Below are 26,892 nucleotides of genomic sequence, written 5' to 3' on the forward strand. Positions count from 1 at the left end.
AGCACCTTTTATATTCTGTAAAACCTCTTTGCAATCCTTTCTTACTCATTGTCTCTTTCAAAATGTCTCTATTTTCATAACTTTCACAACTTTCAGAATCTCTCCGAACTTGCTATATTATTTATTGCTTTTTGAGAGAATAGCCATGAAAAGAGAAACACAGAAAACAAGTCCAGCTTAGTCCTCTGGTCCTTGGAAGGTCTGTTTTCTCCAGTCTTCCCACCTTTGATACCTGATGACATTGTTAGAATCATAGAACGGTTTAGGTTACAAGGGACCCTAAAGATCATCTAGTTCCAACCCTCCTGCCATGGGCAGGGACACCTCCCACTAGACCGGGTTGCTCAAAGCCCCATCCAGCCTGGCCTTGAACACTTCCAGGGATGGGGCACCCACAGCTTCTCTAGGCAACCTGTTCCAGTGTCTCACTACCCTCCTAGTGAAGAATTTCTTCCCAATATCTAATCTAAATCTACCCTCTTCTAGTTTGCAGTCATTACCGCTTGTCCTATCACTTCCTATCACCCTTGTAAAAAGTTCCTCTCCAGCCTTCTTGTAGGCACCCTTCAGATACTGGAAGGCCGCAGTGAGGTCTCCCCAGAGCCTTCTCTTCTCCAGAAGAAGATCATGAAGAACCTCTCCAGTTGTGTTAGAGGTTAAAAAGAGTTTGTAATTATTGTCTATGTTCAATGGGCTTAAGTGCTTTCACTAGCTATGTGTTTACACAGTTAGGTTGCATTTATAGAGGACGTACCCATCTTCTGTTACATAAGATTACCCAGAGCCCTGCAAGTCTCCTCAAGGGGCTCTGTACTGGCCCTGAGGAACCCTTCTGCTGGCTTACACAGGCACAGGCCAACACTTCTGCTGTCTCACAGCCGCCCAACCCACACTAGTGAACAGATGAGACCGGGCTCCGCATTGCAAATAGGCAGAGGTGGGGGTCCCCTTCCACTGAGGTGATGAGACCCTTTCCTCAGGGCCACCTGGAGAGAGCAGCCAGCCTGTCCTGGGCCAACTGTTTTAAGAGGCCACTGTGGTACGCGCAACTCAACAGCAGACCATAGCTTCACCGTGGCCTGTGTGACCCTCTCACAGAGAGCCAGGCATGGGGCAGCGTCATGCCACACGCCCCTTCCCTGCGAAGCCAGTCGGCAGGCCACACTCCCCCTGTCCCCCACCAGCCGGCAGGGCCGTCGCTCGGGTCCCTTGTCCACGCCAAGCTCCAGAGAAGCGCCGGGCCTGGCCCAGCAGTTTGACACCTCATCCCCTAAACCCAGACAGCCCCGACCCACGGGCGGCCCCCGGGTGGGGCGCCCTGACCTTCACAGGGGCACGCCCCACCCCGCCCCTTCGCACGCGCTGACGGGTAACGGCCGCCATGCCCCAAGCAACGGTCCCCCACCCCTCCTCGCGTCACGTGAGACGCGGCGGCGCGGGGCGGGAAGGCAGACGGGCAGGTGAGGCGGCGGCGGTGATTGGGAGGCGGGCGGTGACCTCGGCTGCGGGCCCCGCCCCGCCCTTCCGCCGCCACTATATCAGGCGGTGGGCGGGCCTGAGCGCGTGCGGGTACCGAGGTGAGCGAGGAGGCGGGAGCCAGGAGGTGTGGGGCCGGTGGCGCTGCAGCTGGGGGAGTGGGCGCAGGAAGCGGAGGTGGTGATGATTCCCGGGACGGCGATACCAGCGGGAAGGACCCCGCTGCTGCCTTCTTTCTCCTCCGTCAGGCGAGGGGCCGGTGGCGGCCGTGCCCTCCCCGGGCGGTGCCTCCTCGCCGTCCCTGGCAAGGGCGTGATGAGGGGCTGACCCTGGGCTCCCCCTTCGGCGGGCCCGGGAGCCGGTGGGGCGGGCGTGCGGAGGCAGCGGCGGGGGCTGAGCGGGCTCAACTCGGGGAAATGCGGGTTTTCTACTCCCCGGCCCCTCTCCCCCCTCGGCGTGGGTGGCTGGTGCTTGCTGGGGTCATGGGCTGCAGGCCTGGCGGGCAGGGAGGCAGAAATGTGGTGTCATTGCTTTCCAGGAGCAGGTGTAAATAGTTGAAGGTGAGGGTGGTGGAGCATCTCCTACAGAAATTCTCTGTTCAAGGTTAAAGCCCGGCCCCTCCCATCAAAGCCTGGTGTCTTGCCGTGGCCCAAGTACATCTTTTGGATGGGTGTAGACAGAGACCAGTTCCTTGTGAAGAATGATGCTGTTGTAACTGAGTGTGCATCTTGCTTTACTAGGCCTTTTTTTTGTCTTCACTTTTTCCAGTTGAAATCTTCTTAAATTCTCAGTTGGATTGCTGCAAAGGTCATGAAGGGGTAAAACTGATTTAATGGGGGTTGAGAAGAAAAGAGGCTATACCTTCAGGCATGCTACTTCTAAATCTTCATTCAGGCTGCAGCCTGGATGTGAGGCTGGCAGCGTGATTTGCAATTGCTTGCTTGCAGGTTTTTTTTCCCTTGTGGGTGATGTGTGCAGGAAACCCATCTAGTTTTATATGGACACTATATTGGGTTTCTGGAATCATCCCCTGTGCTGTCTGATTCTGCCTATGTAAAGGATTTCTGGTGTCTGGATGGGTGGGGGGACTCGAACAATACAAAGTTTGCCTTGCTTTGAAATTCCTGCTACAGATATTTTGAAAGGGGGAGGGAGAAGAGTGAAAGATTGTGATGTGTTCTTACTGAGGCTTAATTTTGTGGCTACATTTTCTTCTGAATGTGTGATAAGAGAAGATGTAACTTTAAAAAAAAAAAAGGGGGGGGGGGAGGGAGGAACGAGAGAGCTAAATAAAAGGAGTTTCTTTGCAGCTCCATCTATTTCAATGGTGCAGCTTTCCCAAGCCCCTTTCCGTTGCCTATTGTCACCTTCAGGCTGGTCAGAGGAGGGGGAGGATAAGAGCATGAAGGCGGCCAAGCAGCAGGTGAACCCGTCTGGGGAGAACCAACCTCCCTCCAGCCCCCTGCAGTCTGCGCTGAACTCGGCAGCCTCTCCTTCCCAGGCATATGAGACTTACATTGATAATGGGCTTATCTGCCTCAAACACAAGATCAGGAACATTGAGAAAAAGAAGGTAACTTGTTTTTCTTTGGTATGGCACATATTTAAACCACTAATGGTAAAACTTGGTGCCTATTTTATAATAGCTGGAAAAAGGTCTGCACATAGAGAGTAATCATGGAATTTTTTTTAAAAAAAAAAAAAATGATGAAGAGACCTAAACATGAATTTGCCAGTGGCTTGTTATTATCATTTATAACCCCCTGTACAGTAGAGAATGGTGTTCCTTACTCGTACTGTTCTGAGATGGGCTACTCGCCTTTGACATTGTGTGAGCATAACACTGTTGTTTCAGGTAATCAGGAATGCAGCTAACTATCAACCTGTTCTCAGCTGCCAGCTTTACAGTGCATGTCCAATAGTTAACAAAAGTGATTGAATGCTGATCAAAACTGGAGATGCTTCTCTAATAGTCTGAATTGGTTCAGAACTAAATTGGAACTTATTTGGAGATGGTTTGTAGTCTTGAAAAAAATCTTCATATTGCTTCTATTGATTACATACATCTAATATTAGGATGTAGAGATGTATGTAAAATTGGAAATTAGGAACAGTGTTTCCTCTGACTCATGGAAATGTCAAATTGTATTAAATATGTATTGGACTTCACTTTGCATAAATCTTTGACTTCTCTATTTTAAATATAGACAAATGTTATTCACTAGAAAGCTTTTAAACAGAAAGCCTCCAAAACCTGCTTTCTTGCTTTGAACTGTGCTTTTGGGGGGGGCAGGGCGGCCAGAACAATCTTAAGAATAAGGACTGAGATAATAGTACACCTAAAAGACTGTGGCTATAGCTGGTCAGGCTCTTGCATTCTAAGACTTTTCAGTTGATTGGCAGGTGACTGAAGGCTATGTGCATGATTTATTAATTGGGAAAATCCTATTCTCTGTAAGATAAAAGAAGTAATGGTGTTGTTGCTCTTGGTACTGGGTCAGAATTACAAGTAAAGCAAATGTATATGTTGTGCTTCTCTAAATGTGTGAAAAGCTTTGTGTTATGCCTTAGGGTGAGAAGAGGGAGTAGACCTGATGCCTGGCCATGTGGCTAGGGGACTTGATCCATCTGCAGGAGATGCAGTATTACTGCTGTCTCATGTCATGCATCCTGCTGTCACTTTGAATAATGTCAGATAAGCATGGCTTCCTTGTGTGATTCACCAATGTTTTGTTGTGTTCTAATTCTGTCCAAGGAAGCTTGTTGCGAATTTCTCAAGTATGTTTGATTTTCACATGAATGACAAATGGCCTTGACAGCAAATGAAAGTGTGACTTACTAGAATGACTAGAAAGTATTCCTAGTCCTAGGCTCCTATAGGTACTATGTTGGTAAACCCTATGTGGGTAGATTTACAAATGAAATAGTATGAAACTCCATGTCAGTGAGCTCCCCTTTCTTTTCCCTGTGTGTATAAAGAAGCTTGTAAGACCTAATAGTTTAGTTTTGTATAGTTTGCATCAGTTTTTAAAGACTGTTTCAGTATATTAGAAACAAATCTTATTTCTTCCCTAAAGATGTTAGTCCATTTCCTTTGGAAGTAGTGATATAAAATCTTGATGAAATAACTGAAGCCAGATTTTGAAAGACATGCACCAGAAAATTAAGTAGGATTACTCAAGGATAAGATAACTAAATTCCAGCACTGGCTTGGAAAAGCTAAAAAAGCCTAATTCAAAATAAGGACACTGGATGTGTTGAGGGTATCTTAAAAATCTAGGGTCAATGCATTAGTATTTCTTAAAGGAAATAAAGGTAGCAAGTAAGAAATCAAAGAGCAAAGATAGGAATGGGGAGTAGGCAGTCCTGGAGGTTGCCAAATCAAAGGCATAGCAAAACTTTCTATGTGCCTTTCTGCTGAAAATGAGAGGAAGAAGTAGAATTCCTGTTCTGTTGCAGTGTATGAATGACTTGAAATACAGAAAGAATACGTAATTTCACTCATACCCCATAGTCCATGTTAGACAGAAATCCATATAAAAAATTTACTTTGAATTTTCCTACAGCTCAAACTGGAAGACTACAAAGATCGCCTGAAGAAGGGAGAAGCCCTCAATCAAGACCAGTTGGTAAGCTTGCTTTATGCAGCGGTGGATGGCCTCAATTTTCAAACATGTCAGAAGGGATCAGTTGCTGAAGGAGGTAGTGGGGTAGTTTTACAGAAGGAATGCCTGCAGGCTTGCAGTGGTGCCTTTCACAAAACCAAATAGACAAATTATAGGTAATTAAGCTGAATGGTGAGGCTGCAAGCTTTAAGCCTCCTGCTTTAACCTTCATGTTGTGTACTGAAGTAATAGAAGGTCCTTGTTTATTTTTGCCCTGAAGACTTTCAGCTTCAGTGCTCTTGCACCTTTATTTCTTGATGAGGTGTCTGTATGCAGCTTAGCTATATGGCATTGCAGTGTTAAACCCAAACCTCAAGATTTCTGGGGTAGCTAAATAATCCTCATGACTTCTTCATTAACTGGTGTTACTTGAAATTGTTTGTTGGCTGCACAGCACAGTGCTGTTGCTTACAAGGAGCTGTTGAAGTATAACTGACAAATGGTCCCTGTTGGTACAAAGGAAGATGCTGGTTTTACTTGCATGGGATCTAAAGGCTTCCCAATACAAGAATCTAGCTATGAATTACTAACTTAGTTGAGAATACTCCCCTGTCCTTCTAGTGCTGCTATTAGATGGCTGGGAGTTGCCAGCACTCTCAAATGCCGTTAAAAAAATGTCTGGTTTGTACCTAAGGTTGCTAGAGTTTGGGATGCCAGGATGCAAGATTGTTACTCAACAAATGGATCCATTTCGTGGAACTAGCTTTAAACTTGCCTGATGTTAAAATAGTGGTTCTGGCTTTTTTTTTGTTTGGACTAGAATGTATTCTAGAACTGAGACCAAGTTTTTATAACATGAAGGCTATTGCTTCTTAAGCATGTTTTAGTAGCAGTGTCACATAATCCAAAGGGTTTACTGCTCTCATCAGCTAGGAGTCACATTTTCAAAATGTACTTCACACATGCTAAAGAACAACTGTGTTATAAAGGGCACCAACACTTCAGTGGTAGTGCTGATCCTGCTAATGGACCAGTTGGAAAAATACTTCATTGACTGTTAGCTTTATTACAGTGCAGCAGTATGAGAACACAAATACTATTTCCCTACTCCGAATCATTTGTAAATGAGCTAGACATAAATGGGATAAGAGGGGGAATGATAACTTGCTATTTAAAGTAGAGTAGACCTATTGGAGTGAATGATCATTTAGCATTCAACTACAAAATCTGTAGTCTCTTGCCTTTTCAAGTGCAGAAATAAATTAAATCTGATGGTTTGAAGTAGTATGATGACCTTTTAGTTCCTCTAAACTTATTCTGGAATCAGGTGGGCAACAGTCTTTTGTGTTTAGATCATAGCTGTTAAATACAACCTGTTTTATGTCACTAACAGTAAGACTGTTGAACAGTATTGTTTCTAAGTTTGATTAGTCTTGAATGTGTTTTAAAGCTACTTCTAAATTTGACTATTTATCTTGGTATACATCCTGGACTGTGAAAAGCTGTTAAGTGAAAGTGAAATTAAGACTGGGGAACTAAAGAGGTGAAGGATTCTGTAGGTGTTTTTCTTGCAAATGCATCCAGCAGCACTAACTTTGGAAAATGGCAATTAACTTGGTTACTGGCTTTCAGTATTCCCACCTGAGCTTAACTTTTAAAGTATTAGTATTTTTATCCCAATTTCTGGGATATCTCAGGCTTCTAAAATGTGGAATTAGATTCAGTCTTGCTAGTGAACTGACAAGTGGTCATCAAACTGTTCAGAGAGCTATTGTAGAAGCATGTATCAACTCAGTATTTAACTAATAACCTAGTTAAGACCTCGGTTTCAGTGGTTAAGACACAGAAATACTGCCTTTGTCCCTTTCAGAGGCAAATTCCCAATGTATATACAAATATTGGGACCTGGTGATTGAGGCTAGAGCAGAGTTAATAATTTGGACACCTGCCTAAAGAAACCAAGCTACCTATAATACAGGGGAGCTCTAATGTAACTTGATGTCATCTATATTTTTCATTTTCTCACACAGAGGAAGAAGTGCACATCTGGTGGTAAACTAGTTTTGCCAGCAATTTGGATTAAACTGTAATTACTCGTGGTACATGCCTGCCAGAGCTACTGTGTGTGCACTAGCTTTACTTTAGGAAACATTTGTTTCAAATATGCAGAGCTTCCAGCAAGTTAAATGCTCTCACTGGCAATACTGTGCTGTTTTGCAAGCTGAACAGACTTTCCTCAGCGCTGTTCCTCCCAACATGCTGTTAATGAATGTTAATAGCAGGTATGACAAAAGAAAGCTATTACTTTCCTGCAGCTGAGTTATAGCTTGTCATCAGAGCAGTGGTAACTGTTCCTGATGTTTTTAGGTAGGGAGTTTTACTCTGGGATTTTACTGCAACCTATCTAGTAAGATGTTGGTGTTAAATTGTGAGTCTTCCTTGCGTCAGATATGTGGGCATTAGGGCCTTAGGAGTCATTCTCCCAAGTGCTAAGTGTACTTGCTAATTAGTTCTTAAAAGTTGCTTGATAAAATGTGTGAGGACAACTTAAACTACTGGATGAGTGCTGTACAGTAACTCATGCACTTTGTTGTGCTATGTAGCATTTAGGCCTAGTAATGTCTAGTATACTACAAATAGGTGAATACAAGTAACTGAACAATCAAACTGATAGAACAAATGATTGTGTAACTTGTTTTCCAGTTGCTTAGGAACACATATGGAATTTGCACATGTTCCAAATCTTATTGGGATGGTAGATTAAGCTTTTGTCACTGCACTGATGAAACTTATCAACACTAACACTACTTTGAAAGAGCTTTATATTAGACTGACAGGTCCATTCTAGAAAAACTTCTGGTATCATGTCATGAGCCTAAACCAAACTGAGTGTAAAGCACATGTGAACAACTGAAATTAAACTTAACTTGTTACTTCCTAGGCATGCCTGAGGATATGGACAGCATGTCTGAACTGCAGCATTTAGCAATCTTCAGAGCTGTCAAGGAGACTTATAAAAATGAACTGGCTCCTTGGTGGGGAAAAACTCATAAAAATAGGGTATATCAAAATGCAATTAATAATCTACTTTAAATAGTCTTTTTGAAGGCTGGCTGGTAAAATATTGGTTAAAGTCATTAGTGAAGATGTGAAATCTGCTTTATTTGTGGAAACCAATTTAAAAGACTTTCCTGAAAGTATGACTTGCGTTCTATATTGTTTTCTCTCTAAAGTTTGTACAATTTATCTGTAAAGGCATATAGCTAAGCATCAGGGTAAAACATCTGTGTTGGAAGGAATACAGGAGACAGACAAGTTCAGGCTTTCATATCAATATCTGATTTTTAAGTAGCTGTTTACCTTGTTGCTGAGACTTACAGGAACAAAAGGAAAAATGAAGTAACTGGTATACAGACTTTCCTGTTTACTAGTATACCATGTATTGCACAAAATTTTGCCTGGAAAGTCTAATACAGACTACCTTGTAGGATATCTGTGCAAGTGGTGTGAGCTGGCTTTGTACTGCATCTCAGACAGTCATGGGTGAATGAATCTAACAACTGAACTTAAATTACCAGTTACGTAGTATCTTTAAAGAAGTTTGTTTCAGGGAAGTACACACTAAATGAATAGCTTTCAATGAAAATTAGTCCAAGGGGATTGAGATGCAACCAGTAGTCTTAAGTATGAAAAATACATTTTTATCTATTCCTTTGTAGGAGGCAGTAGAGAAATATGATGAAGTAGTACACAACTTGGAATTTGCCAAGGAGCTTCAGAAGACTTTTTCAGGACTTAGCCAAGATGTAAGTATAAAAATGCTCTTCCCAATATTGTCAGGGGGTAACTGCAAAGTTTATGCTACCCTTCTAATGGCTACACTTATGCCAATACACAGAATACTAGGAATTTTCTATCTTGGAACATGGGGGAACAGTGTGCTTAAACTGTCTGGAGTAGTGAGTAGAGCAGAGTAAATGTTGACAATTTTGTGTACCACTGGCCTCCACAATATAGTTATTCACTGTGTACCCCTGTAAGAACTTGTGCTTAAGTAAATTGAATCATTTGAACTCAGCTGTGTTTGAGATTACTCTAGTTTACTTAGGTTTGAAACCATTAATGACCTTGCTGGTATCTTGTGCCTCAGGTGGGCTCATCCCCTGTATAGGTGCAGACTAGTGGAAGTCCTACTGGAAAGGACATGCAGGTCCTTGTGGGCAGCAGGCAAAGTAAATTAAGCATATCCCTGGAGCAGTGAAGGCTAGACTTAGACTGAGGACCAGTAGGTTAAAGAGAACTGATTATTTGGTACTTGTTAACCAGTTGTGCCTAGTTGTGGTCACTTGGTACAAAAAGGCTATAGATAAATTTGAGTCTGGTGGTGGGCCTTTGAATGGCTGGGGGCTAGAGCATGAGACCTGTGAGGAGAGCCTGGAAGAACTGGCCTTGCTGGGCCTGGTGAAGCGAAGGCTTGGCAGGAGATGTAATATTGGCCTTCAAATACTAAAGAGATTACTGAAAGGATGGAGCCAGGCTTTTTGTTGAGATGTGGTAGGAGAAAGAATGATCATAAATTGAAATAGTAGCTTCCAACTAGATAGGAGGAAAACAGTCACTGAGGATAGTTGAGCTCTAGAGCAGGCTGCCTAGAGAAGTAGTATAATCTTTCCTTGGATCCTTTCAAGACCTGACTGCACAAAGCTCTAAGCAATCTGGTCTTGACTGAGTGTAGCCTTTGTTCTGGAGGCTTGGCTAGATAACATCCTAGGATCCCTTCCAAACTAAATGTTTTGATGTTTCCAGTGAGGGCGAGTGCTAAGGTTGAATCACTTTGGTTTCATTGGGAAGTACAGTTCTCAGTAAAATTTTACTGAAGCTTGTGGAGTTTGCCACTTATTCTGCTGTAGTTGTCTCTAATTATGGCCAGTTGCAGATGTAGTGCTTTATTTAGGTCTTTATTCAGGGTTTAAAGCACTACATACTTTTTTTGTGTAAGTGTTTTATCTTTGGAGAAACTTGTCTCTTGGCTCAAGCAAACACTAACCTTATGAAAGGATCTGATCCAAGGTAATGCTTGGGATGCTAAACATGATTAGTCACTGCTCTGGCATTTTTTCTCCGCCTCTCCCAAAATGATGAAGGACTAGTAAAATGGCTTGTCTCAGTGTTGACTGAGATGCAAACAATTTTGCTACAGAGGATTTTCTTGTATATTCCAGGTAGTGCAGTAAATCTCTAAGCACTATGTGAGCAGAGATACAAGATCCTTTTCAGCAGTGTTGCTGCATTGGGTTCCCTCAGTCATTGTAAGAATGTAGAAACTACTGTGCTGAATGTCAAAACTTGGATTGCTTCATATTGCTTTCCTCTGTGTAGCTGCCCATAAAATATCAGAAATGAAGGACTGTGATCCAGTGTAGCTTTCTGTAGGTGTTTTTAGTAATCCAGCATTAACATCTACCAGGTGATGTCTATTCTTGAACTTATGCTATATTTAAAGACTAAACCACTCTGGTTTTTCATTGGCTCTACTCCTACCAGTATGGATTCTACAGCCAATACTCATTACTGGGACACTAGGGGGCATTCTGGCAGCAACATCCTTGTAACCTTTACAGTGCATTCTAGAAAACTAAATTTTTGTAGATCTTGCAAAGAAACTTAAGATACCCCATATTGAGGCATTTTAAATTCTGCAGTTACTTGGATAGCTTCTGCTGCATAAATTTATTAGTACATGATGAGAAGTTTCTCCTCAAATGCATAGGGGCTGTTTATGTTCTGACTTGTGTTGGTGCTTATTTAATGAGTGCTTTGGTTTTCTGCCAACAGAGATAAGAGTAACTGTAGTATTCTGCTGTGTTCTGCCAACAGAAATAAGAGTAACTGTGGGATTCTGCTGTATCATTTAAATTGGAGTATTCAAAAGTGAAGAGGCAGTTGTCTCAGGAGAAATTTGAGACAACTTCTGCATTACTAACTTAATGTGATAAATGTTAAAGGTCAGCTAGGCTTGGATTTGTGCATTGGTATCAATTCCTTATCTTCAGTTGTGAAGGCTGTTGTTATAGAGCAACTAGCAGGCATAATCAGGATCTAAATATCATAAAAGCATATCACAAGTGAAGCTACTAGTATCCAGTTTGGCTAGAAGTTAGATGTGTAGAGAATTAGTAGATAGATAGGGAGCTCTTCCAGAGGAGGAGCTTGAAAGATCTTGGGTATCTGAAGACAGAATTAAGAACTTCTGTTATCTAACCAAAATTAATGGTTATTTTGATCAATGTATGATGATCAATACCATAACTCAATGTGTTTTATCTTAGAATCCTGTTACTAAACCATTGTGTTTAACCATTGAATTAATGTGTTGAAATAGCTGCTGAAAGCACAGAAGAAGGCGCAGCGGAGAGAGAGCCTATTGAAGCTTGAAGCAGAGAAAAAAAAACTGCGTACAATACTTCAAGTCCAGTATGTGCTGCAGAACTTCACTCAAGAGCATGTTCAGAAAGATTTCAAAGGTGGTGTGAATGGTGCAATATACTTGCCTTCTAAAGAACTAGACTACCTCATAAGATTTGCAAAACTGACATGTCCAGAAAGAAATGAGAACTTGAGGTAAGTTCAAGATTTTTGTCTAATTGGTATGCTTCATTCATTACAGTAAATGTCCTCTATTTGACACTGCCATGTCTTGAAATATTATGTTTTGGGACACTAATTAAAATTCTGTTCACTACACTTGCTTTAGTCTGGGACTAGGAATGTAGCAGACTTACCTCACTGAGCTTTAAAGGAAAGCTGCAGTAATTAGAGCCTCAGTTGAGTTACACACAAGCCCTGGCATCTTATGCTTCCCTGTGGGGTTGAGGGGAAGATAGTCCAATACCATTGTAAGCCGGGAGGCTGGTGGTGTGTTGCTTCTTTGAGGTCTTGCTGTTCATGAAATGGAAAAAGTGTGGTAAACACAGAACCGTTCCATATTCCATTCACATGATGATCCAGATATACTTTATTCCAAAGGAATGTAAGGTGGTAGTCCTGAGGTGCTCTTGCTGTTAGCTTCAAAGTAGTTTTAAAGATTTGACTGAAATTTTTGATACCTGTGCACTAAATGTAATACCTCTTAATGTAAGAGGTTGTTGACATACATAATGTATGTCAGTACTAACTTGGCATCATGTTTGTACTATGATGCTTATGTTTAGTATGACAGCCTGTCTGTTTTAAAGATAATGTAGTAAGAATTGTGTTTAAATATGGAAAAAGCAGTTGTTAGGTGGTAAGTTGAAACACCATGGATGAGACTACTTCCATATTCAAACATGACTTAAGTTTCTAAAACCTGTAATCACTTGTCATATACTAATCACTTGTCATATGCTAAACTTGCCTAATCTTTGCTCTGAAGTTAACGTCTAAAGAACAGCTGCCTATAAAAAGCCATACAATAAGTCTCTCATCCTAGTGGAATAACTTTATTTCTAGCTTGTAATTCTCATTGTGTTACACTTCCCCAAGAAGCATAATACTTTCCTTTGGGACCCTAAATTTCATCATGGTGCACCTCAAAATCCATAGTCTGGAGGGGGTGGGGTGGATCACAGCCCTATGTCAAAGTTTCTCAATAATTAGCAAAGTGGCAGGAGGTGTTGATGGTTGCCCCTGCACACATGCATCCAATATCAAGGTGATCAGCTGATTAAATAGCAATTGTTTCCCTGTCTAGGAATCCTGGCATGGGATGAAGTCCAGCCATATGGTCTTGTGGTATAATGCTAGGCTTTCCAATCTGTCTTAATTACCAACAAAGAACTTATATTTGCTAGATTAAATCATGTGCAAACAGATACAGATGAATCACTTTCAGTAGTGGGTAATGGGCTTAGGATTCACTCTATGTATGCAGCCTAAACATTAGTCAGTGTCTTAATAAGGGGTACTGGAATACTACAAGACTTGATCTTGGCTATGATTCTACCTGTCATTTGTTTCAGTGTTGAAGACCAGATGGAACAATCATCTCTTTACTTCTGGGACCTTCTAGAAGGAAGTGAGAAACCTGTGGTTGGAACAACATGTGAGTGTCTCATCTAGAGAAATAATTTAGAGGTCTGAAATTTGTGTGCCACTTAAACATCTTAAAACAAATTAATATATATGGGACATTATTAAATTAAGCACTTTCAAGTGCTGTAACTCAGTTATCCAAGGATGAACTGCTGTTTGTTTGAAGCTCTGTTTAAGTACAGATCAATAATGATACAGTAGGTCTTTGCCTGGAAAAAGAAAGCATGTTCTACCAATCTACTAGCACCTTTTTGGAGAATAATGATGGTAGTAATTTGAAAGCTTTACAAAACTAGCGGTGCGAAGCTTTTTGGATAGTTATGTGCAAGTAGGTTAAGATTGGAACACTGTTCCCAGGCATGAAATGTTTAGTTGAGTACACTGATACATATTACAAAGCTTCAGTGGCCCCAGGCTGAAGGTCCCGCAGATTGAAGATTCTCTCCTGTGGGAATTCTAGGGTCATACCCATTGTCTGACTATGATGCAGTATACCACACTGAGGAAGAATAGTCATTAGTGGAACTTGCTGTGATATCTAATCATGCACAGTGCAGTCTTGCTTTGACCTGTTGCAAATGTCCTCATTTTTCAAGCGCACCAAAACATGTAGAATCCCACATATTTTCTTCCGTCTGTGGCTTTTAGTTTCAGAAACCTTGACTGTAAGATGATATGTGCATTCTATGTTCTTGTTTAGAACTTGCTTGTGAGGAAACTGTCCTTATTTGAGTTGTAGTGTCTTTCCTATTGCAAACAGACCTTGCTTATCCCATTTATTCCAGTTTTGCCATGGCTGTGTGGTAGTAATCTTACATTAGTCATTGACAATAATGTTGTTGAAACTGTTAGATGAGAGCGCTAATGTACCCTATCTAATTTCCACATACAGATAGTTGAACTGACAACTAAGTTGTGTAAGTCCATATAGTTCTGGACAAAGTGCAAGCTGGCCTTGTAGAGCTACAAGCTGGTAACTTTAGCTTTGTATCTGTTGACATGAACTGATAGTTACCTGGTTATCTTGGACTCCAAATTCTTGTAGCTTTTTGGCTATCATCTAAACAACTTTTGTGACTCTTGTTAGTATCTCTACACCTTTTAGTGTCAGTCTTCCATCCTTTTGTGTGCAAGCTAAACTTCAGATAAAGCTGTTGTGACTTCTGTTAGCATTCACTGCCTTGGAAGGCAATTTTTATATCCATATTAAATTCTAGCTACTATTTTTGTTTATGTTTGTCACTTGTAGGAGTGATCTTTCCCTGAATGCTCTTCCTGTTCTCAAGGCTGCCCTGTCTCTAGCTCCTCTGAAACAATTTTTAGTATCACTGCTACTTCTGAGGTCTTACTCTCTACTCTAAGCTGCAGTCCCTCTTTCACATGAAGCAGGAAACAGGATGATGCTCATTGGAAAGAGTACAGTTATGTTTCTTCAACTGTCAACTCTGATTTTCCTCCAAAACTTTAGAGGATTAAGTTCAGTCTAGAACAATTTCTCGCTTTCTTCCCCCAACTTGTCTTTGCAGTTCTCTTCCTCTGAGACTTACCATCTTACTACGGGGAAGAGGGTCTTGTAGGGAAGTTCCATAGTGACTTTGTTTAGCTTTACCTATGCTACAGTCTGTACAACGTGCTTTTAGTATCAATGCTGGCTAGTTTATAATGGTAAACAAATGCTTTCTAAGCATGTGAGACCAGTGGCTCAGTGTTTAGCTGCAGTCTTACCTCTGGATTGCAAAGATGTTTGCAGCTGTAATATATAAAGCAGTTTAACAAATACTTTCCTTTACTAAAATGTTTTATTGCTCTAACTCAGTAAGATGTGTGAACTTGGAGAAGCTGTCATTTATATAAAGGGAGGAAGTAAGGAGTCTTGAACTGTAGTGTGAATATTCTTTAAATCCAAGTTTTCATATCTTAACTTCATGGATTTTTTTACTCTTCAGATAAACACATGAAGGACCTGTTATCCAAACTTCTAGACTCTGGCTACTTTGAAAGTATTCCGACTCCTCGCACCACTGTGCCAGTAAAAGAATTGGAAGATGTAAATAGAAAACCTGAGAGAACAAGACAGATGTCAAAAGGAGAGTCTGTCAAAGAACCAGGTGGAATATTACTGGGTTCACTTTCTGTAGCATGATGTTGGGATAAGCTTGAACTGAGCATTGACTTGATGATAAATCTAATACTGTACTGTAGCTTACTTGTAATGTAGTAACTAAAATGGAACCTGCAAGGCTTGCAGCCCTATTCTGGCTAATGTTGTAGAAAAAAATTCTAATTCATAGTAATAGGATGTTTTTGCCCTTTTGCAAGGCTCCGTGTTGAAGATGTGAGCATTGTCTGGTGTAGGGTATGTTACGTATTACAATAACCAAATTATGGATACTACAAAATGTTTCTTGCTTAACTCTAAATGTCTGCAAATGTAAAACCAAATCAGAAAATAAAAGCTTGTCTAAAAATAGCATGTTGAATGACAAGCTGAGCTTTCAGAATATCTGGTTTAGCAATTGGCACTACTATTTAAATAGAACTAAAGACTTGCTACTGTTTGATCTGCTGTTCTGCATTTGATCAGTTGAAACAAATTAACATCCTTTCTCTAGAATCCATTATGGAGCTTATGAAGTCTGAAATACAGCCACAGGAGGTAAGATAGTCCACTGCTAATTGCTTTCCTCTAGTATTGTGATTTATCAGAAACATAACTGCACTTCTGCAGCCCTTTTTTAAACTTAAAAAGGGAGTCTGAACAGCAGCTTCGATGTTGCATTATCTAGGAAGCATTAAAGACTTGTATTTCTATTTCTAACCCCAAACTTATGGCTGCTCTGGAGTATTTTGGAATAAATGGGGCAGGATTAGATGGAGCAGTATAGTACTTTAATGGTCTGGCACTTTCCTGAATAAACCAAAGCGTCAGCCTTTAGAGTGGAAACACTGATCTTCTGTGTGCTACAGAATAGAGAAAATACACATCTAAAAGCTAAACATGTTGCAGTAGACTTGATATCGATGGGGCTGAGAATGATGTAGGTCTTGCTATGATTTGTCACAGAAGTAGGGATCCCAAGACAGACTTGTGTGCATAGGGGTGTGTAGACCTGTTTCAACAGCTCTTCAGACACCTGAGTTAAGTACTCAAGCTTCAACTGGCAGTAGTATAAAAACCATTAGGCTTTGTTCAAAAGGTGGGGAGGGGTGTCCTTTTGTAAGTGGAAATACTGGTTCTTAAATTGATGAATCCCTGTTTACCAGGTATCCCACTAGAGGGTGTACTCTAGAACAAGTTTTTGTAACCTACTGGTGACACTGTTACCTGACTCTAAAACTTTTCTGGTGACTTGTCAGAAAAAATCTTAGCTGGTGAGCCTTGTGCATTCTTTGCTTCGTATATTTACTCCCTGTTTATGACAAAGTAGTAACTCAGGAAGACTTTAGGACACCTTAATGTGACAGTAAACACTGCCCTGAGTTGCAGAAGTCCAGTGGTACTAAATCTGAGAATCTGGTGACTTACTAGTATTTAAACTCCATTAAGAATAGCAGTTAGACTTGGTTATTGGAGTTCTAAAGCATCAAAGATTTTGGGGGAGATGGTGCTGCTACACTTAGCAGAATGTATACTAATATAATACTGCAGCATTTTTAGATGTTTAGGGAGGAGAGCTATCTTTATAAAAATTACAACTGAACTTGGCATTGTCACTGCCTAGGAACATCAGGTTAGCATTTGAGGGTAAGGGTAAAAGACTCAGCTGAAGTATGCTTCACTTGTGCTGTTCAGGACTGTTTCATGGTTCTCTGTAGCATGCCAAGCAAAGCTAGTCTGTAGTGTTGTAGGATAAAGCAAAGGCTGTCCACATAGTTTCCATGGCTGGTGCTTAAATTGTCCAAGCTCTGCTTTTGGCCAGAAATTTTCAGTAGCTGGGTGACCTAACTTAACTGACCTGAACTGTAGTAGCAAAATGTTTTCTTGGGAGCCATTAAGTTTCTTTGGTCTATATAGTTTCTCAACAGGCGTTATTTGCCTGAAGCAGAATACTCTGTCAAGAAGAAGCCAGAAGAGCCCAAATCTTGGGAAGCTGAGAGTGCTAGAAAGCAAGAACCTCCAAAGTCCTGGGAAATGCTTGTTGATATTGAAGAGAAGAAACAAGAGACCTTAAAGCCTTGGGAAGCTCGTGTTAGGCAGCAAGAACCAAAAAGACCAGATTCTCCAAAGCCTTGGGAAGCTCGTGTTAAAGAAGAGGAACAGAAGCGTGAGTCTACAAAGCCCTGGGAGACCAGTGTTGAGGAGGAAGAACAGAAGAAGCAAGAAGCTCCAAAGGCCTGGGTAGCATGTGTCCGAGAGGAGCAGGAGTCCCCCAAACCTTGGGTAGCAAAGGTTAGGGAAGAGCAGGACCAGAAGAAACAGGAATCATCTAAGCCATGGGTAGCTAAAGTTAGGGAAGAGCAGGAACAGAAAAAGCAGGAGTCCCCAAAAACTTGGGTAACCAAAGTTAAGGAAGAACCAGAACAAAAGCAAGAATCTCCGAAACCTTGGGTAACCCAAACTAGGGAGCAACCAGAACAAAAGAAGCTAGAGCCTGTGAAATCATGGGAAACGCCTGTTAGGGAAGAGCCAGAGCAAAAGAAGCAGGAGCCTGTGAAGGCTTGGGCTGCACATGTTAGGGAGGAGCCAGAACAAAAGAAGCAGGAGACTCGAGAGGCTTGGGAAAAAGCTGACAGGCAGCAGCAAGTGTCATCACATCAGTTACAGAACCCTCCGAAGTCCTGGGGAGCTGCAAGTGTTGGGCCAAAGAAGTTTGATATGGAACCCAAAGAAGTGAGTTGGCATATGTAGTATTACCTGTCATAAGATTTTCACACTAGTATATTGGACTAAAGCTACCTATTGGCAGAGGCTTTATAAGGTGCATTTTGTAGGCCTATATTTAGATTCCTATTTCATTCTTTCTTGGGGGAAATAATTCTGGCAATTAAACCTTATTTATGAATAGCAAGATGGTCTGCTTTGCTTTTACATCAACACAGTGTTGCTGTGTTTGAGCCTTGAATAACTGCTTTATGCATAAGACAAGAATTAATCCGAGTCCAGACCCAGCTATTGGCTCTGTCCACTGTTATCAGTACAAAGCAGGTATGACTCATCCAGGGATCAAATACTTTGTCTGTGGCTGCATGCAAATAGCACTTCAGTAGTTTTTTAGGCTTTTGATTAAAATAGCTGCTGATTCAAGAGAGATCTAATGTCTAGATCAAGCAATATCAACTGTACAGGGGCTTAAATATGTATTTCCAGATGAATGCATAAGCCATACTGCTGTCCTGGAGAGTCTAACAATAGCGTAGTTTGTTTTAGAAATGTAAAATGAAAGTTATTGCAGGGCTTACAGCTGAGCAGGCTCCTAGCCTGCCTTCTTTCTCACCTATGCTTGGGTAGTAACAATTCTGATGCTGTGAAAATAGGTAGGATGGTATGCAAAGCAGAGTTCAGTCATGTCATTCAGAGCAGTGTTTAATTTGGAGTTAGACTTCAGGAAGAAAATCAGAATTGAACAATTCTGTCATACACAATGTTGTTAGCGCTACTACCTTGTTTCTGTGAGAAAACTCATTCCATATTACGCGCAGCAAATGATTAAGCTTAAATTTTGTCAGTAAACTTGGCATAACTCAAAAATGGATGTTTTTGTGCCTAGAGGCGGGAGCGCAAACAGAAGGTTGAACATGAAGTTAAAAGAGTAGGTAACACACAGCACTGGGTAACAATGGGATTAAGGTGTTTCAGCTTGATTCATCTTTACACTCAAGCTGAGTAGAATCTTGTGTCCACTGGTGTTGGTACAGGTACAAAACCTGGTTGCCTCACACAAAGTAGCTCTGAGCACAAGTAGGTGTTATGCATAGTTGGGTGCACAGTGTTACTGTAACTATCGTATACTGGAATAGTCTCAAGCACCTTAAGATGCCTTGGAATTTCTGATGTCAGATTAATTTAAAGCTTAAATGCAAGATGCTTTCTAATGAGATGGGGGCTCCTATTTTTGTATAGGATGGCAAGATGGATGGCTTAAGTGGTAGACAAAACTTTGCGGTAAGGAAAAAGGAGGGTCTTCAGTCAGTTGGAGAGACTTGCAAACTGCCTAAGGATCTTCATCGTAATATGTGGGTGTGCAAGTCAACCAAATTAAACTAAATTGGATGTTGGAATGTAAGGTTGTTTAAGATGGATTACTGAATTAAGTAAAAGCATATTTTTAAAGTATTCAAACTTTTTGATTTGCATAGTAGACCATAGTGAAACACCAGCTGGCTATATTTTTGCTTAATAGCTATTAACAAATCCCAATATCAAAAGAATATTCAATGAGTAAAAAATGGTGTCTTCTCAACCTAGCTAGCTTCTGTAACCACTTATTAAAAAATGTCTTAATTTGACTTGAGGTGTGTATAAAGGACAACTAAAATAATATTTTAAACTTTTTGGATAATGAAACTTCTTGCCTTTGCTTATATGAAAAAAGAAGTGGCAATGCAGTTCTGTAGCTGGATCCATTTTGCTCCAACAGAGAACCTATAAATGACTTTGTGCAGGGATCTAGATATGGTAGATGAAAGGTTTACGTCACTGCTGCTGCCTTCTGGAGCTGAAATTAACCTTTCTTTACTCCCTGAAATAATTGTTAGAGCTCTGAGACATCTTTTAATAACCTGCTAGGTTCAGAGATCTTAAAATATGCTTATTTCACTTAATGTACTGTAAGGTGCAATACCTAAGAAGTTGGGCTGAAGGCAGCAGAGTGAGCTGATGTGCAGGGCTCTTAAACTGCTACTCTATTTGAATGTTTGTGCAACCTGTGGACCAGAAAACTTGGTTAGAGCTGAATTTGTGGCCTCCTTTGTGAAAGCAAAATAGTTTGGCTCTTGCTGTCATGCAGTACCCTTTAATACATACCTGCTGTGAATGCTGCTCTGAGTAGAAAGCAAATGTTAATTTTGTATCTATGTTACACAGTTGGCACTCATTGTTGTGATTACAGCTTAGATATCACTATTCCAGCTCATTTAGCACTCCACAGCTAACAAACCTGAAGAGGAATTGAGGTCATGTATCACAGGATGGGGTTTTGCTAGTGTATAAGGTGGTTGAAATGTATCTTAGAGTAGCGTTATGTATTAGTAGACATTCAGTCTCTTTAAAAAAAAAAATAAATTAAGCTTTAATTTGAGTACCTAGTACATTGGCACTTTGGCTAGTAAAATTCCAAAGTGGTCATTAGTACATTGGTTTATTTGCAATGGTTTAAGAGGTCCTAAAATAAACTCTAGGTTTTTCAACTCCATTTTTAGTCAGTTCTCTGGATATAGTCAAACCTGTTTTTCTGAATGTATAAGTAGTGTTGAAGTTAAGTTTCAGAAACATTGTTATGACAAATTAGACCCTAAACTTATCAGTGTTATGTAAAATTAACCTGAATGTTGCTTGAAGTGTTAAGTGTTCTCAGCCTGTGTAAGTTTGTGACCGGGCCTAACAGGTGCCTAAACTCAAAATCTGCTACCAGCTTGTAATGACTTCCAGAAACAGTATCTAACTAGGCTAGAAAGAAAAGGCAGTTTAAAACCATGTTAAGGATGTCTAGTACCTGCTTTTCTTTCAAAGCATCTCTTTTATAAAGGCATAAAACTTGACATTAACTTTCTAATGGTTTTTTGTGTATGCTTTGTATTGCACTTGAATATTCTAGTTTTGAACACTTAAGTATCAGCAAAACAGCAAATCAATATGAAGTAACTTCACTATAGCTACTTTTGACTGGTGTATCTTCATATATGCAGGAACTAGAAAATAACTTCTACAGAATGGGGAGTCTCAATGTTTTGATCCTGGCTTAAAGCCCTAATATATATGTAAGCCTGTATGCTTGCTCTTCTAGTTGAAGTAAAGGATACTACCAGTGTAATGCACAGACTATGAGCTGGGGAAGGAGATGAAGACTAACAAATTGTAAAAGCGTACGGAAGATTGTATCATCTTTGCAACCACAAGTGAAACACTGCAGTCTCCTCTGCTTCCATGCTCATGAGGCTGTTTTCACTTGTTTGGGTTTAATGTACAAGTCTAACTTATGTAACTAGTGGCCAATCTTAATAGCTTCAGTCACTGCCAGACTTAACCTGGTTAGGTGACTTAAAGTTGAAAAGCTTCTGTTATCCATTTGCAAACATATAGAACCAGTTTTGGTAGTGTACTTGTGTCTTAGTAAATGCAGTGAGGAGGAAGAAGGTAATAAAAGCATTAATCAGTTTGACCTATAATGGACCATGACACCATGGCAGCAAGTGTTTTAAGATTAAGTCTGTTTGTAAGTGAGGGCTAATGAAGTGATGGACAGGAAGATTCAGATTCCTAGTAAATTTATAACTTACTGAGATTTAACTTTATTCAACTGTATCTTTTGTCCTGCACTTAAATCTTTGACAGCTTTACTTCCTGTTCATTTTTTGAAATTATACAGCAATATAAACTTGCATAGTCAGTAGTTAAAGGTAGTGCTTGTGCATCAGAAATTCTAATTAAGATGGACTAGTACAAAGATGCACTCTTCTATCTCTAGAACAAAGTAAAACTTCTCAGTTCGAGTAGCTGTTATGTGGGACACATAGATCATAGAATTGCTGAGGTTGGAAGGGACCTTTAAGATCATCAAGTCCAACCATTAACGTACCCTGACAAAACCACTTCTAAACCATGCCCTCAAGTACCACATCTACCCTTTCTTTAAAGACCTCCAGGGATGGTGATTCCACGACCTCCCTGGGCAGCCTATTCCAATGCTTAATAACCCTTTCAGTGAAAAAATATTTCCTAATATCCAATCTAAACCTCTCCTGACATAACTTGAACTCATTTAGGTAACAGAAATAGAGTCCTCCAGAGTTAATGGTATGCTGCATGTACATGGATTATGCTTTGTGAAGCTCTCTAAACCCTGCAAGCTTCTTCCCTATGCATGCTATTGGAATTTCTGCAAATGCTAGTGATTACTTTCAGGTAACTGTTGAAGAAATGCAAGAGTATGTTTGGGCTTGTTGTCCTAAAACTGTACAAAGAGCACTTCATAAACTTGTTTTGAATTTATTGTGACAATTAAATGTCATGACATGTATACCCCTCTGCTATATAGTCTTCTAATGACTTAATATAAATACTCAACTATATTGCTATGCAGTATACTGAAGTAGTAACCTCTTAGAAAGACAAATGTTTGTACTGTAGGAAAGACTTTCACTTGTTGCTGTGTCTCAACAGTTGGGCCAGTTTAAATAATGCAACTGCTTAATGTCTTCAGATTTGCCTCCTTCTACCTGCATAGACAAATGAGAGCAGCAAGGCTTTAGAGAATCCCTAAAAATTATGGTCTTAAAATACTTATTATGAACCTACCTCTTATGCAAGTTGCTTTCAAAAGACATGTTAGAGTCTCTAGACAGTCCAGTATTGCTGCTCTGTAAATAACAGGCCTTCTGCTATTTAAAGAGTTTATCATGATTTCTCTGATACCTTAGACTTGCCTATTCTCTGATAAAACATTTTCTTCAGTGAGAACAAGTTCAGATGAACTGTTAAGGGACTGTCTGAAACAATCAAGGAGCAATAAGGCCCTGCAGAAGTCCTCATTTAGTTACAAAGTTAGGCTCCTTTGTAGTCCTCAAGAGGACTACAAAGAGGTAGTAAAGCTATGTAGGGGAAAAAATCAGGAGGGCCAAAGCCCAGTTAGAACTAAACCTGGCTTCTGTTGTCAAGGACAATAAAAAAAAGTTTCTATAAATATATTAGCAATAAAAAGAGGACTAAGGATAATCTCTGTCCTCTAGTGGATGGGGCTGGTAACACAGTGACCAAGGATGAGGAAAAGGCTGAGGTACTTAACGCCACCTTTGCCTCAGTCTTCAGCAGTAGGACCAGTTGTTCCCCAAGTACCCAGACCCCTGAGCTTGAAGACAAGGTTGGGGAGCAGAATGAAGCCCCTGTAATCCAAAGGGAAATGGTGAGGGACCTGCTTCAGCACCTGGAGGTGCCCAAATCTATGGGGCCAGATGGGATCCACCCAAGGGTACTGAAGGAGCTGGCAGAAGTGCTCACCAGGCCACTCTACATCATCTATGAGCAGTCCTGGATAACTGGGGAGGTCCCAGCTGACTGGAGGTTGGCAAATGTGACACCCATCCACAAGAAGGGCTGGAAGGAGGATCCAGGAACTACATGCCTGTCAGTCTGACCTTGGTGCCTGGGAAGGTCATGGAACAGATCATCCTCAGTGCTGTTACATGGCACATGCAGGAGAATAGGGTGATCAGGCCCAGTCAGCATGGGTTTGTGAAAGGCAGGTCATGCCTGACAAACCTGATCTCCTTCTATGATAAGGTGACCTGCTTAGTGGATGAGGGAAAAGCTGTGGATGTTAACTACCTGGACTTTTGCGAAGGTTTTGACACTGTTTCCCACAGAATTCTCCTGGAGAAACTGGCTGCTTATGGCCTGGACAGGTGTACTCTTTGCTGGGTAAAAAACTGGCTGGATGGCTGTGCCCAGAGAGTGGTGGTGAATAGAGTTAAATCCAGTTGGTGTCCAGTCACAAGTGGTGTCCCCCAGGGCTCTGTGCTGGGGCCGGTTCTCTTTAATATCTTTATCAATGACCTGGATGAGGGGATCGATAGCACCCTCAGTAAGTTTGCAGATGACACTAAACTAGATGGGTGTGTTGATCTGCTTGAGGGTAGGTTGGCTCTGCAGAGGGATCTGGACAGGCTGGACTGATGGGCCGAGGCCAGTGGTATGACGTTCAACAAGGCCAAGTGCCAGGTCCTGTACTTGGGTCACAACAACCCCATGCAGTGCTACAGGCTTGGGGTGGAGTGGCTTGAAAGCTACTTGGCAGAAAAGGACCTGGGGGTGTTGGTGGACAGCTGGCTGAATATGAGCCAACAGTGTGCCCAGGTGGCCAAGAAGGCCAACAGCATCCTGGCCTGTATCAGGAATGGTGTGGTGAGCAGGACTGGGAAGTGATCATCCCCCTGTACTCAGCACTGGTGAGGCTCCACCTCGAGTACTGCATTCAGTTTTGGGCCCCTCAGTACAAGAAGGACACTGAGGTGTTGGAGTGTGTCCAGACAAGGGCTACAAAGCTGGTGAGGGGTCTGGAGGACAAACCTTATGAGGAACGACTGAGGGAACTGGGGTTGTTTAGCCTGGAGAAGAGGAGGCTGAGGGGAGACTTTATCACCCTCTACAACTACCTGAAAGGAGGTTGTAGAGAGGTGGGGACTGACCTCTTCTCCCTGGTGACAAGTGATAGGACGAGAGGAAATGGGTTCAAGATATGTCAGGGGAGGTTTAGATTGAATATTAGGAAACACTTTTTCACTGAAAGGGTTATTAAACATTGGAATAGGCTGCCCAGGGAGGTTGTGGAATCACCATCCCTGGAGGCCTTTAAAGAAAGGGTAGATGTGGTACTTGAGGGCATGGTTTAGAAGTGGTTTTGTCAGGGTAGGTTAATGGTTGGACTTGATAATTTTAAAGGTCCCTTCCAACCTCAGCAATTCTATGATTCCTATGTGGGAGCACAGGTGTATTTTTCATGCCAAACTTGAAAAGTTTAATGTAATCCTTTGTAAAGGAGCGGGTGCATTGAGAGTATCTGACTTGTTAGTGGAAGCACTTTGGTCTAATCCTGAGTAACCTGCTTGCAATGTATCTCTCAGGTGCAGTTTCTTCAGAATGTCTGGAAATGCCATCCTAATAAAAGATCTGTACTTACTGGCATTGGGTCTACTGGGAGGAAGTATGTTTTGAACCTTGAGTGTTGCAGCTTTGATTTTTAACTTTGTTCTGGCCTTCAACTTAGGTATGTGGGTTTCCTTAGATGAAGGTGCCTAACGTTGTACTAAATGCAGGCAATTTATTGTCTTCTGTACATTTGACTGTAAGAAACTGAATGAAGTTAATTATGTGGCTTAACTAACTGTGGCAACAGTAAGTTGACTTTTTTTTAACAAAGTGAAAGCTTGATTCAGGAAGTATCAATAACAGCACAGAATTCCTTGGCCCATGGTGTCTGACATGCATAGGTTGCTCTGGAAGTATATTGGATAAGGCAGCTTGTCTTGCCTCCACTAGTAGATTTAATCTCTTTTCTCCTTATTAGGTGCCTAAATCTGTACATCAGCCAGCTGCAGAATTTTGCTCTACTTCAACTCTTCCAAAAGATCCAGTATTGAGAAGGGAAAAACTCCAGGATCTGATGACTCAGATACAAGGGACTTACAACTTCATGCAGGTATGTTTTTCTCTGTTGTTGTAGCACAAAGCTCCAGTTCCTACTGGGTTAGGGAAAACAGTGCTGACAATGCATGCTTGCAATGAAGGAATGAATCTAGCTCCGATTAGCTAATAGCAACTTGTCAGTTGAGAATGTTTCATTTGTGTCTAGAGTTTAATTTTTTTTCCTCCCAATTGGTGATCTCTTTTTTTTCAAAAGGAGTCCATTCTGGATTTTGATAAAGCTTCACCAAGTGCCATTGGTTCATCCCAACCATCTTCAGTTACTCCAGCAAGTAGTCCTGTAGGTAGGTAATACTGTATGTGTAAATTGTATGGAAGATTTTGCAAACAACAACAGGGTTTGCTTGGGCTGTAGATCAGTAGGCCTGGTGAAGACAGCTGGTCTAATTATAAGGAACATCAGTGTCCTTAAAATTAAAAAAAAGCAGCTCAAGCCCCTTACCTGCTTATTTGTTGCTGGAGGTGACTTAAGCTGGTACATCTGCCTGGAAATGAAATGCTTATGTAATCAGACTGACGTGCACCTGAACCTAGATGTAGAATTGACATGTTCTATCTGTGTAACAAACTTGTCTAGATATATAGACACAACTGTGAATGAGCTCAGGATAAAGAGCAGTTATCTATCTACACTTGGAAAACTGGAACTTTCTACAGTGGGCCATGTTAAGAAACTGTTCAAGTGGCTCTTGGGCTGTAAAGAACAATTACCTAGTTTATTAAATAACCACTTTCCAGATAAAAAAGCAGTTAAGTGTATCTACTGGAGTAGAAATAGTTTTATTATTGAATACCTGTCCTCTTTTACAAAAAAAATGAAGCTTTCAATTGGGTGTAATTTACTGATGCTAAGTCTATATTTGCAGTGTGTGCACTAAAAATAATGTGCAGCCTCATTTAACAAACTTTTTCAAAAAGTAGAACTGCACACTGAAACTATATGTAGCATTTGAATTTAAAAGAAAATGTTGCTTAACACAGTCTCTTTTTTTACAGCTTCAAAAGAACAGAAACTGCAAAGTCAGAGTGATTTTCTTCAACAGCCTCTTCAAGTAAGTGGCAATTAGGACTGCCCTGAAGAAGCAGAGCTGTAGCCAAGGAATGATATGGAGGTTATTCATTAGAGTAGACTTAGTACTTTAATTGTTGTTCTTGTTGCCAGTAGTTTTGTAATAAATTTCGTATAGCTTAGTAGCTTGCACTCAAATGCTGACCAAGTTGGCTGCTCTTCCTCCTGAATGTGTGAAGTTTCTTGAAATAAAACAGTATGTTGAAGACATGAAGTAGTTTGAATATTTAACCCATAGATTCAAGTCATAGCTAATATTTGTGTGCAGGAGAACATGCTGCTTCTTTCCTAGATAGTACATGTCTTCACCTAGG

General features: G+C 41.0%; 1 protein-coding gene across 1 annotated transcript in view; it reads left to right on the forward strand.

The window, feature by feature from the left end:
• Window positions 1-2,863: 2,863 nt before the first annotated feature.
• CAPRIN2 (caprin family member 2) overlaps window positions 2,864-26,892 on the forward strand; it is a gene marked incomplete at its 3' end in the record, with an annotated part of 37,286 nt that continues 13,257 nt past the window's right edge. The window contains exons 1-13 of the mRNA XM_082491621.1: window positions 2,864-3,049; window positions 5,043-5,105; window positions 8,801-8,887; window positions 11,464-11,702; window positions 13,082-13,164; window positions 15,101-15,262; window positions 15,767-15,810; window positions 17,170-17,985; window positions 18,863-18,904; window positions 19,216-19,332; window positions 25,373-25,504; window positions 25,706-25,793; window positions 26,506-26,561. Of these exons, the coding sequence (XP_082347747.1) occupies window positions 2,879-3,049; window positions 5,043-5,105; window positions 8,801-8,887; window positions 11,464-11,702; window positions 13,082-13,164; window positions 15,101-15,262; window positions 15,767-15,810; window positions 17,170-17,985; window positions 18,863-18,904; window positions 19,216-19,332; window positions 25,373-25,504; window positions 25,706-25,793; window positions 26,506-26,561 (2,100 nt within the window). The 5' untranslated portion in view covers window positions 2,864-2,878. The remainder of the gene's footprint in view (window positions 3,050-5,042; window positions 5,106-8,800; window positions 8,888-11,463; window positions 11,703-13,081; window positions 13,165-15,100; window positions 15,263-15,766; window positions 15,811-17,169; window positions 17,986-18,862; window positions 18,905-19,215; window positions 19,333-25,372; window positions 25,505-25,705; window positions 25,794-26,505; window positions 26,562-26,892) is intronic.

Source organism: Vanellus vanellus (assembly GCF_965231255.1).
Source record: "Vanellus vanellus genome assembly, chromosome: 1".
In the NCBI taxonomy this organism is placed as follows: Eukaryota; Metazoa; Chordata; class Aves; order Charadriiformes; family Charadriidae; genus Vanellus; species Vanellus vanellus.